The sequence below is a fragment of the Somniosus microcephalus genome, chromosome 3 (assembly GCF_052327205.1).
Source record: "Somniosus microcephalus isolate GS21.2 chromosome 3, FLI_Smic_1.0, whole genome shotgun sequence".
In the NCBI taxonomy this organism is placed as follows: domain Eukaryota; kingdom Metazoa; phylum Chordata; class Chondrichthyes; order Squaliformes; family Somniosidae; genus Somniosus; species Somniosus microcephalus.
The window spans coordinates 377,917,188-377,928,306 of NC_140989.1; the positions used below are offsets into that span (position 1 = coordinate 377,917,188).

General features: G+C 50.2%; 1 protein-coding gene across 1 annotated transcript in view; it reads left to right on the top strand.

Moving 5' to 3' along the window:
* Positions 1-9,568, top strand: part of LOC147122459 (netrin-G1-like) — a 73,884-nt gene extending 64,316 nt beyond the window's left edge. The window contains exons 6-7 of the mRNA XM_085983619.1: positions 5,100-5,234; positions 8,856-9,568. Coding sequence (XP_085839745.1) covers positions 5,100-5,234; positions 8,856-9,085 — 365 coding nt within the window. The 3' untranslated portion in view covers positions 9,086-9,568. The remainder of the gene's footprint in view (positions 1-5,099; positions 5,235-8,855) is intronic.
* Positions 9,569-11,119: the final 1,551 nt, after the last annotated feature.

The following is an 11,119-nucleotide window of genomic DNA, read 5'->3' on the forward strand; positions in this document are numbered from 1 at the left end:
CCTCAGTACTACCACTCTGACAGCGCAGCACTCCCTCCGTACAGCCCCTCCGACAGTGCACCGCTCCCTCAGTACTGCCTCTCTGACAGTGCAGTGCTCCCTCAGTACTGCCCCTCCGACAGTGCAGCGCTCCCTCAGCACTGCCCCTCCGACAGTGCAGCACTCCCTCAGTACTGCCCCTCCGACAGTGCAGCACTCCCTCAGTACTGCCCCTCCGACAGTGCAGCGATACCTCAGTACTGCCCCTCCGACAGTGCAGCACTCCCTCAGTACTGCATTAGTGTCGGTCTGGATTATGGGCTCGAGTCTCTGGAGTGGGACTTGAACCCACGACCTTCTGACTCCGAGGCGAGAGTGCTGCCCACTGAGGCACGGCTGAAAGGCCCCTAACTTGGCAGTACTGTATAAAACCTGGCACAGGACCCTATAAACCCGGGATTGGGACCATCCATTGCCGTCTGCCTGATTCACTGCAAACCGTAACTAGCCGGAAGTCTGATGTTCTCCCCTCACTGCTAAAAGCCTCAGTGTTCCCTCCCTCCCATTCCAGCCATTTCCTCCCCACCTCTCATTCCTGCAGCAGGGTGTCGGAAATCAGCTCCCCTTTCCCCAGCGACTAGGCCCCAACGCAACCTTTCCCTAGCGATGAGGCCTGGTCCAGTCTTTCCCTAGCGATGAGGCCTGGTCCAGCCTTTCCCTAGTGATGAGGCCTGGTCCAGCCTTTCCCCAGCGATGAGCCTGGTCCAACCTTTCCCCAGCGATGAGGCCTGGTCCAGCCTTTCCCTCGCGATGAGGCCTGGTCCAGCCTTTCCCTAGCGATGAGGCCTGGTCCAGCCTTTCCCTAGTGATGAGGCCTGGTCCAGCCTTTCCCTAGCGATGAGCCTGGTCCAACCTTTCCCTAGCGATGAGGCCTGGTCCAGCCTTTCCCCAGCGATGAGGCCTGGTCCAGCCTTTCCCTAGCGATGAGGCCTGGTCCAGCCTTTCCCTAGCGATGAGCCTGGTCCAACCTTTCCCCAGCGATGAGGCCTGGTCCAGCCTTTCCCTCGCGATGAGGCCTGGTCCAGCCTTTCCCTAGCGATGAGGCCTGGTCCAACCTTTCCCTAGCGATGAGGCCTGGCCCTTGCTTTGTTGAGGTGAATCGAAAGCCCTGTGCTTTGCCGATATAATCGTTGCCTCCCTGTCTCCAGTGTTTTTCAGGAATTTGTATGTTGTTTGTAATCTCGGTAAATGACCACACAGAATTACACAGAATGTACAGCACAGAAACAGGCCATTCATAGGAACACAGAAACAAAAATCCATCAATCTCAGTTCTGAAATTTCCAATTGACCCCCAGCCTCAACAGCTCTCTGAGGGAGAGAGTTCCAGATTCCCACTGCCCTTTGTGTGAAGAAGTGCTTCCTGACATCACCCCTGAACGGCCTGGCTCTAATTTTAAGGTTCTGCCCCCTTGTTCTGGACTCCCCCCCTACAGGAAATAGTTTCTCTCTATCGACCCGATCAACTCCTTTAATCATCTTAAACACCTCGATTAGATCACCCTTTAACTCAGGGGAATACAAGCCCAGTCTGTGCAGCCTGGCCTCGGAATTTAACCCTTTTAGCCCCGGTGTCAGTCTGGTGAATCTGGGCCGCTCCCCCTCCAAGGCCAGTCTATCCTTCCTGAGGGTCGGGGCCCTGAACAAATAGAATCATAGAAAGTTACAGCACGGAAGGAGGCCATTCGGCCCATCGTGTCCGCGCCGGCCAACAGAGAGCTATCCAGCCTAATCCCACTTCCCAGCTCTTGGTCCATAGCCCTGCAGGTTAGAACATCCCAAGTGCACATCCAGGTACTTTTTAAATGAGGTTCGCATTCCTGCCTCTACCACCCTTTCAGGCAGTGAGTTCCAGACCCCCACAACCCTCTGGGTGAAGAAATTTCCCCTCAAATCCCCTCTAAACCTTCCACCAATTACTTTAAATCTGTGCCCCCTGGTTTTTGACCCCTCTGCTAAGGGAAACAGGTCCTTTCTATCCACTTTATCTATGCCCCTCATAATTTTATACACCTCAATAAGGTCTCCCCTCAGCCTCCTCTGTTCCAAGGAAAACAGACCCAGCCTATCCAGTCTTTCCTCATAGAAACATAAAAACATAGAAGATAGGAGCAGGAGTAGGCCATTCGGCCCCTCGAGCCTGCTCCGCCATTCAATGAGATCATGGCTGATCATCTAAATTCAGTACCCTGTCCCTGCTTTCTCCCCATACACCTTGATCACTTTAGCCTTAAGAAATATATCCAACTCCTTCTTGAATATATTTAATGAATTGGCCTCTACTGCCTTCTGTGGTAGAGAATTCCACAGGTTCACCACTCTCTGGGTGAAGAAATTCCTCCTCATTTCTGTCCTAAATGGCTTACATCTTATCCTTAGACTGTGACCCCTGGTTCTGGACTCCCCGACCATCGGGAACATCCTTCCTGCATCTAGTCTGTCTAATCCTGTCAGAATTTTATAAGTTTCAATGAGATCCCCTCTCATTCTTCTAAACTCCAGCGAGTATAAGCCCAATCAATCCAATCTCTCCTCATACGTCATTCCTGCCATCCCAGGTATCAGCCTGGTGAATCTTCGCTGAACTCCTTCCATGGCAAGAACATCCTTCCTCAGATAAGGCGACCAAAACTGCACACAATACTCCAGATGTGGTCTCACCAAGGCCCTGTACAACTGCAGTAAGACATCCTTGTTCCTGTACTCAAAACCTCTCGCTACGAAGGCCAACATACCATTTGCCTTCTTAACCGCCTGCTGCACCTGTATGCTTACTTTCAGTGACTGGAGCACAAGGACACCCAGGTCTCATTGCACTTCCCCTTCTCCCAATCTATTGCCATTCAGATAATAATCTGCCTTCCTATTTTTGACACCAAAGTGGATAACCTCACATTTATCCACATTCTATTGTATCTGCCATGCTTCTGCCCAATCACCCAACCTGTCCAAATCATCCTGGCGTTTCTCGGCATCCTCCTCACAGCACACACGCCCACCCAGCTTTGTGTCGTCTGCAAACTTGGAGATATTACATCTAGTTCCCTTGTCTAGATCATTAATATATATTGTGAATAGCTGGAGTCCAAGGACCGATCCCTGCGGTACCCCACTAGTCACTGCCTGCCACTCGGAAAAAGACCCGTTTATTCCAAATCTTTGCTTTCTGTCTGCCAACCAGTTCTCTATCCAAGTCAATACCTTGCCCCCCAATCCCATGTGCCTTAACTTTACACACTAATCTCTTATGCGGGACCTTATCGAAAGCCTTCTGAAAGTCCAAATACACCACATCCACTGGTTCTCCCTTATCTATTTTACCAGTTACATCCTCAAAAAATTCCAGTAGATTAGTCAAGCACGATTTACCTTTTGTAAATCCATGTTGACTTTGTCCGATCCTGTCACTGTTTTCCAAGTGCTCTGCTATTACACCTTTTATGATGGACTCTAGCATTTTCCCCACTACCGATGTCAGGCTTACCAGTCTGTAATTCCCCGTTTTCTCTCTACCACCTTTTTTGAAGAGTGGGGTAACATTAGCTACCCTCCAATCCATGGGTACTGTTCCAGATTCCATCGAATGTTGGAAGATGATCAGCAATGCATCTACTATTTCTAGGGAATCTTCATAGCTAAGATTCTCTACTCCCAGCAACATCCTTGTAAATCTCCTCTGTACCCTCTCTAGTGCAATCACATCTTTCCTGTAATGTGGTGACCAGAACTGCACGCAGTACTCTAGCTGAGGCCTAACCAGTGTTTTATACAGTTGAAGCACAACCCCCCTGCTCTTGTATTCTCTGCCACAGCTAATAAAGGCAAGCATTCCGTATGCCTTCTTAACCACCTTATCTACCTGGCCTGCTACCCTCAGGGATCTGTGGACATGCACTCCGAGGTCCCTTTGTTCCTCTACACTACTCAGTGTCCTACCATTTAACGTGTATTCCCTTTCCTTGTTAGCCTTCCCCAAATGCATTACCTCACACTTCTCCGGACTGAATTCCATTTGCCACTGTTCTGCCCACCTGACCAATTTATTGATATCTTCCTGCAGTCTACAGCTGAACGCAGTGTCCAGATGCAGTCTATCCAGAGCTCTGTGCAGCTGGAACATAACTTCCTCCCCTTTGTGTTCCAGCCCCCGAGAGAAAGGACAACATTCCATCAGCCTTTCTCATTATTTTTTGTACCTGTCCACGAGCTTTTAGCCCAACTGGTCCGTGCCAGTGTTTCTGCTCCACTCGAGCCTCCTCCCGTCCTTCCTCATCTCACCCTATCACCATATCCTTCTATTCCCTTCTCCCTCATGTGTTTATCCAGCTTCCCCTTCAATACATCTGTGCTATTCTCCTCAACCACTCCCTGTGGGAGCGAGTTCCACATTCTCACCACTCTCTGGGTAAAGAAGGTTCTCCTGAATTACCGATGGGATTTATTAGCGACTATCTTATATTTATCGCCCCTAGTTTTCGACTCCCCACAAATGGAAACATCCTCTCTACGTCTACCCGATCAAACCCCTTCATAATCTTAAAGACCTCGATCAGGTCCCCCCTCAATCTTCTCTTTTCTGGAGAAAAGAGCCCCAGCCTGTTCAGTCTTTCCTGATAGTTATAACCTCGCAGTTCTGGGATCATCCGTGTGAATCTTATTTTGCACCTTCTCCAGTGCCTCTATATCCTTTTTATAATATGGAGACCAGAACTGTGCAGAGTGCTCCAAGTGCGGTCTAACCAAGGTTCGATACAAGTTTAACATCACTTCTGTGCTTGTGAATTCTACCCTCTAGTGATGAACCCAGTGCTTGGTTTGCTTTTTCGGGCCTTGTTAACCTGTGTTAATTCTGTGCCGTGGCCCCAGGGAGTGGAACACGGGCCGTGTGCAGTCAGTGTGTGGGGGATTGAAGCTGTTTGTAAAGTGTTGGAGACTTGTTTCACCCCCAGAGTCTGACCCTCCCTTGTCCCGGCTCGCACTCATACCTGTGGCTGAGGTTGTGTCGATGTGTTTTATGGGGAACAGCCATGTGCAGTGTGTGTGTTGTCTTGTTTCTGCAGACTGTAAGTGTCACCCTGATGGCTCGCTCCACCATCGCTGTAATGACACGGGATATTTTGACTGTAAGGAGGGGGCAACAGGGCCCAAGTGTGACAAGTGCCTGCCCGGATATTACTGGCACAGGGGCTGTCGAGGTAAGTAACCATTCCAGCACCAGCCCCTCCCCTCACTCCGCCCCAGCTTCTGTGTGTCAGGGTCAGCAGAGTATCCGATAGCAGAGATACCGTGGGGGGAATCACAGAGGCTTTTAGTGAGTGAACCCTCCTGGACCCTCCCATCACCCGCCACACAATTAGTGGCACAGCTCCTCGCAAAGGGAGGTCTGGAGTTCAGTGAGGGGCGTTTCATAGAATCACACAGCACAGGAGGAGGCCATTCGGCCCATCGTGCCTGTTCCGGCTCTTTGAAAGAGCTCTCCAATTAGTCCCACTCCCTGCTCTTTCCCCACAGCCCTGCAAATCTTTCCTTTTTTTGCTTTTCAAGGATTTCTCCAATTCCCTTTTGAAAGTTCCTATTGAATCTGCTTCCACCGCCCTTTCAGGCAGCGCATTCTGGATCACAACAACTCGCTGTAAAAACATTCTCCTCATCTCCCCTCTGGTTCTTTTGCCAATTCCCTTCACTCTGTGTCCTCTGGTTACCGACCCTCCTGCCACTGGAAACAGTTTCTCCCTATTTACTCGATCAAAACTCGTCATCATTTTGAGCACTTCTATCAAATCTCCCCTTAACCTTCTCTGCTTTAAGGAGAACAATCCCAGCTTCTCCAGTCTCTCCACACAACTGAAGTCCCTCATCCCTGGCACCATTCTAGTAAATCTCCTCTGCACCCTCTCCAAGGCCTTGACATCCTTCCTAAAGTGTGGTGCCCAGAATTGGCCACAATAATTGGACACAGACTTTAATCCTCAGTCTCACCTTAGGTGTTTAATCATTAATTTATTCCCATTCACACATCCCCCCTGTGCTCGCTGAGCTACATTGGCTCCTTATGTGGCTCTGCACCAACTTTTCTCTTATTTACGCTCCTGTGAAGCACCTTGGGGCGTGTTACTATGATAAAGGCGCTATATAAATGCAAGTGGTTGTTAAATAGAATCTACAGCACTCTTATCGATATTGAAATTCATTGGCCATTTACTCGCCCATTCTACGAGTTTATTCATGTTTTCCTGTATTTTGTCGCAGTCATTCTCTGTATTAACTACACCCCCACAATCTGGTGTCATCCACAAATTCTAAAAATATACTTCCGATTCCCGAGTCCGAATCGTTTCTGTAAATAGTGAACAACGATGGTCCCGGCACCAATCCTTCTGGAACACCACTTCCCAGCTTTTGCCAGTCTGAGTAATTACCTTTAATTCTCTGTTTTTTGTTTTGTAGCCAGCTTGCTATCCATTCTGCTACTTCTCCCCTGACTCCGCATGCTCTGACCTTAGTCAAGACTCTACTACACGATACTTTATCCAAGGCCTTTTGAAAATCCAAATATATTACATCTACTACATTACCCTTGTCTACCCTTTCTGTTGCTTCTTCAAATAATTCAATAGGCCTGGTCAAGCATGACCTTCCCTTTTGGAATCCTTGCTGACTAATCTTTATTATATTTTCAGATTCTAGATGGTTTTCTATTACATCTTTGAGTAAGAATCTTTCCCACCACCGACGATAAGCTAATTGGTCTATAGTTCCCTGGACTTGTTCTATCTCCCTTATTAAATCTCGGAATCACATCAGCTGTCCGCCAGTCATCTGGCTCTATTCCCTTTTCTAATGAATCTTTATATATATGTAACAGTGCCCCTGCTATCTCGTCCCTAACCTCTTTTAATATGCACGGATACAATCCACCCGGACCAGGGGTTTTATCCTCTCTGAGTTTGATCAGTTTATCAATTATCTTTCCCTTTCCATCTTCAATGTCTTTCTATCTTTTTTGCTCTATTCCTCTAGTGTCATGTCCACCATGTTAATCTCCCTGGGAAACACCGAGGCAAAGTCATTATTCAATATTGCTTCCATTTCGCTGTCATTACCTGTCAGTTTATTGTGTGTATCCCTCAGTGGCCCGATCCCGATCCTGATTTTCCTTTTGTTAATTATGTGTCTGGAGAATATTAAGGATAAAATAGCGGAGCACTTGACAAATGGGGAAAGGATCGGACAGAGTCAACATGGATTTACAAAGGGTAAATCGTGTTTGACTAATCTGCTGGAATTTTTTGAGGAGGTAACTGGTAGAATAGATGGGGGAGAGCCAGTGGATGTGGTGTACCTTGACTTCCAGAAAGCCTTCGATAAGGTTCCACACAAAAGATTATCATGCAAAATTAAGGCTCATGGGATTGGGGGCAAAGTATTAACGTGGATAGAGAACTGGCTGGCGGATAGAAAACAGAGAGTTGGAATAAACGGCTCGTTTTCGGAGTGGCAGGCAGTGACCAGCGGGGTGCCGCAAGGATCTGTCCTGGGACCCCAGCTGTTCACAATATATATAAATGATCTGGATCAGGGAATTGGATGCAATATTTCCAAATTCGCTGACGACACTAAACTAGGAGGAGGGGTGGGCTCTGATGAGGATGTCAGGAGGCTACAGTGTGATTTGGACAGGTTGGGGGAATGGGCGGATACGTGGCAGATGCACTATAATGTGGATAAATGCGAGGTTATCCACTTTGGGGGTAAAAACAGGAGGGTAGATTATTATCTAAATGGCAATAGATTGGGAGATGGGGAAGTGCAGAGGGACCTGGGTGTTCTTGTGCACCAGTCACTGAAGGAGAGCATGCAGGTGCAACAGGCGATTAAGAAGGCAAATGGTATGTTGGCCTTCATATCAAGGGGGTTCGAGTATAGGAATAGGGATACCTTACTACAGCTGTACAAGGTGCTGGTGAGACCGCATCTGGAGTATTGTGTACAGTTTTGGTCGCCCCATCTGCGGAAGGATGTTCTTGCCATGGAAAGAGTGCAACGGCGATTCACCAGGCTGATACCTGGAATGGCGGGAATGACCTACGAAGAGAGATTAAATAGTTTGGGCTTGTACTCACTGGAGTTTAGAAGATTGAGAGGGGATCTCATCGAAACATATAAAATTATGGCAGGCCTGGACAGGCTGAATTCAGAGAGAATGTTTCCAATGGCCGGGGAGCACAGAACCAGGGGCCACAGTCTAAAAATAGCGGGCAAATCATTTAAAACAGAGATGAGGAAGAATTTCTTCACTCAAAGAGTGGTGAGCCTGTGGAATTCCCTGCCACAGAGGGCTGTGAAGGCTAATTCAATAAATATTTTCAAGAGAGAATTGGATATATTTCTGAAGGCTAAGGGGATTAAGGGTTACGGAGAAAAGGCGGGGACGGGGTACTGAACTGGTAAGATCAGCTATGATCTCAGACGAAGATCAGCCATGATCTCATTGAATGGCGGAGCAGGCTCGAAGGGCCGAATGGCCTACTCCTGTTCCTATCTCTATGTATCTAATACTTCACTGTTGCTTTTGATATTCTGTGAAAATTTGGAGTTCCTCTTTCCTAATTGTTTCTTCACTTCTTTCCTCACCTCTTCGTGTTCCCTTTTACAATCCGGGCTGACTATTCTTTGTGATATTCTGGGTTTCGAGATGTTTCTCTAATAAAATGTTGTTGTGACAGTGAGAGCCTGGGAGCGGCGAGAGTTGAACCAATCTGTAAGGTGGGGAGATGGTCAATGAGCTGATCTTTCTTTTCTCTGGCCTCTTGCAGCGGGCGTGTGCGATAACTTGCTGACACGGTGTCAGAACGGAGGAGTGTGTGAGGACAATGGGAGGTGTCGGTGCCTCGCTCCCTACACCGGGCTCCTGTGTGAGAAAGGCCAGTGCGGGGAGGAAGCGGGAGGGTGCGTCTCCCAATCCCCGCGGGAGCCCACCTTACACCGGCTGCTGCTGGCGCTGACTGCGCTGCTAACCTCCGCTAACGGCCGCCCGCCGCTCTGACCCGCTTCCAGCGCCATGGCCGCTCACGGGAAGGTGCGAAGAGCGCAGGAGAATCCAGCCTTTACTGCGTCGCCGTTAGAACACGCTCCCCTCCCCCGACCCCCCGGGAAAGGCAAACTGGAGCCGAGGCCGGAGCCCAGCCACCCACCCAGCCCGACTGGATCTGAGAGCCCGGAAGGAATGGGCAGTCAGTGGGGACTGGACTCTCTGACTCCCCGCCCCGCGGGCCCGAGGCAGCTGCTAATATTCATTCTGCAATCGCCAGCCGCTCGGCCCATGTCCAGCTTTGGGACAAAGAAAGAAAGAAAGGACTTGGATTTCTACAGAGCCTTTCACCCCCTCAGGACGTCCCAAAGCGCTTCACAGACAATGAAGAACTTTACAGCAAACAGCAATGTGAGAATCAGCAGACAATCTGTTTTACTGATGTTGGTGGAGGAATAAATATTGTCCAGGACTCCGGGGAGAACTCCCCTGCTCTTCTTCCAAATAGTGTCCTGGGATCTTTTACATCCACCTGAGAGAGCAGACGGGGCCTCGGTTTAACGTCTCACCCGAAAGACGGCACCTCCGACAGTGCAGCACTCCCTCAGTACTGCCCCTCAGACAGTGCAGCACTCCCTCAGTACTGCCCCTCCGACAGTGCAGCACTCCCTCAGTACTGCCACTCCGACAGTGCAGCACTCCCTCAGTACTGCCACTCCGATAGTGCAGCGCTCCCTCAGTACTGCCCCTCCGACAGTGCAGCACTCCCTCAGTACTGCCCCTCCGACAGTGCAGCGCTCCCTCAGTACTGCCCCTCCGACAGTGCAGCACTCCCTCAGTATTGCCCCTCCGACAGTGCAGCACTCTCTCGCTCATTCGGACATCTTACACTCCATCACTCTCATTCCATCCACTCCCTCTCTCCCTCCTTCACTCCCTTTCTCACCTACTCCCTCCCTTTCTCTCTCTCTCTTCCTCACTGCCTCTCACCCTCCCACCTGCTCTCTCTCCGTCCCGCTGTCCCTCTCTCCCTCTCTCTCTCCCTGTCTCTCACCCTCCCTCTCTCTCTCTCTCTCTGTCTCCCTCCGACAGTGCAGACGGGGCCTCGGTTTAACATCTCCTCCGAAAGACGGCACTTCCGACAGTGCAGCACTCCCTCAGTACTGCCCCTCCGACAGTGCAGCGCTCCCTCAGTACTGCCCCTCCGACAGTGTGGCGCTCCCTCAGTACTGCCCCTCCGACAGTGCCACACTCCCTCAGTACTGCCCCTCCGACAGTGCAGCACTCCCTCAGCACTGCCCCTCCGAAAGTGCGACGCTCCCTCAGTACTGCCCCTCCGACAGTGCAGCACTCCCTCAGTACTGCCCCTCCGACAGTGCAGCACTCCCTCAGTACTGCCCCTCCGAAAGTGCGACGCTCCCTCAGTACTGCCCCTCCGACAGTGCCGCACTCTCTCGCTCATTCACTCACACACTTTACGCACAAGTTATACTCCCATCACTCTTATTCCATTCACTCTTTCCCTCTGTTCCTCACTCACTCCTTTCTCCTCTCTCTCCCTCCCTCTCTCTCCCTCCCCCTCTCTCCCTCCCCCTCTCTGCGAGGGGTTGCTGAGTGGGGACCAGGCCCCTCTGTCGGTACATCGTGACCTGAGGGAATGTGAGGGGGGGCTTCGAGCGACCTACAGCCTGGGTTCAGTGAGCGATGCTGTGATCCTGGTCGCTGGGTTTTTGTGTAATCGCTTCCTCCACCCCCGCTCCTTCTGAAATCCGGCTCCTATCCTGGTCTCTCCACGGGGGCCACATCAGTCCCCTGTGGGAATGGTCCTGAGCAGCGATCGGAGCGTTAGTGCGTTTATTGATCTTTTGCATTAAGATGAAGTGATTTTCTTGCAATCCCACAAGGTGCGATGTGGTTGTTGTATGAAGAGCGGTTTGTGTTGGTGAATATATCTGTCACTGTGGGACTCCCGGCGATGTGCCAATCACAACATTTTCTTTGTGTGATTTTCCTGTGCACAGATTTCTCTGGAACTGCAATTTGCTGCAT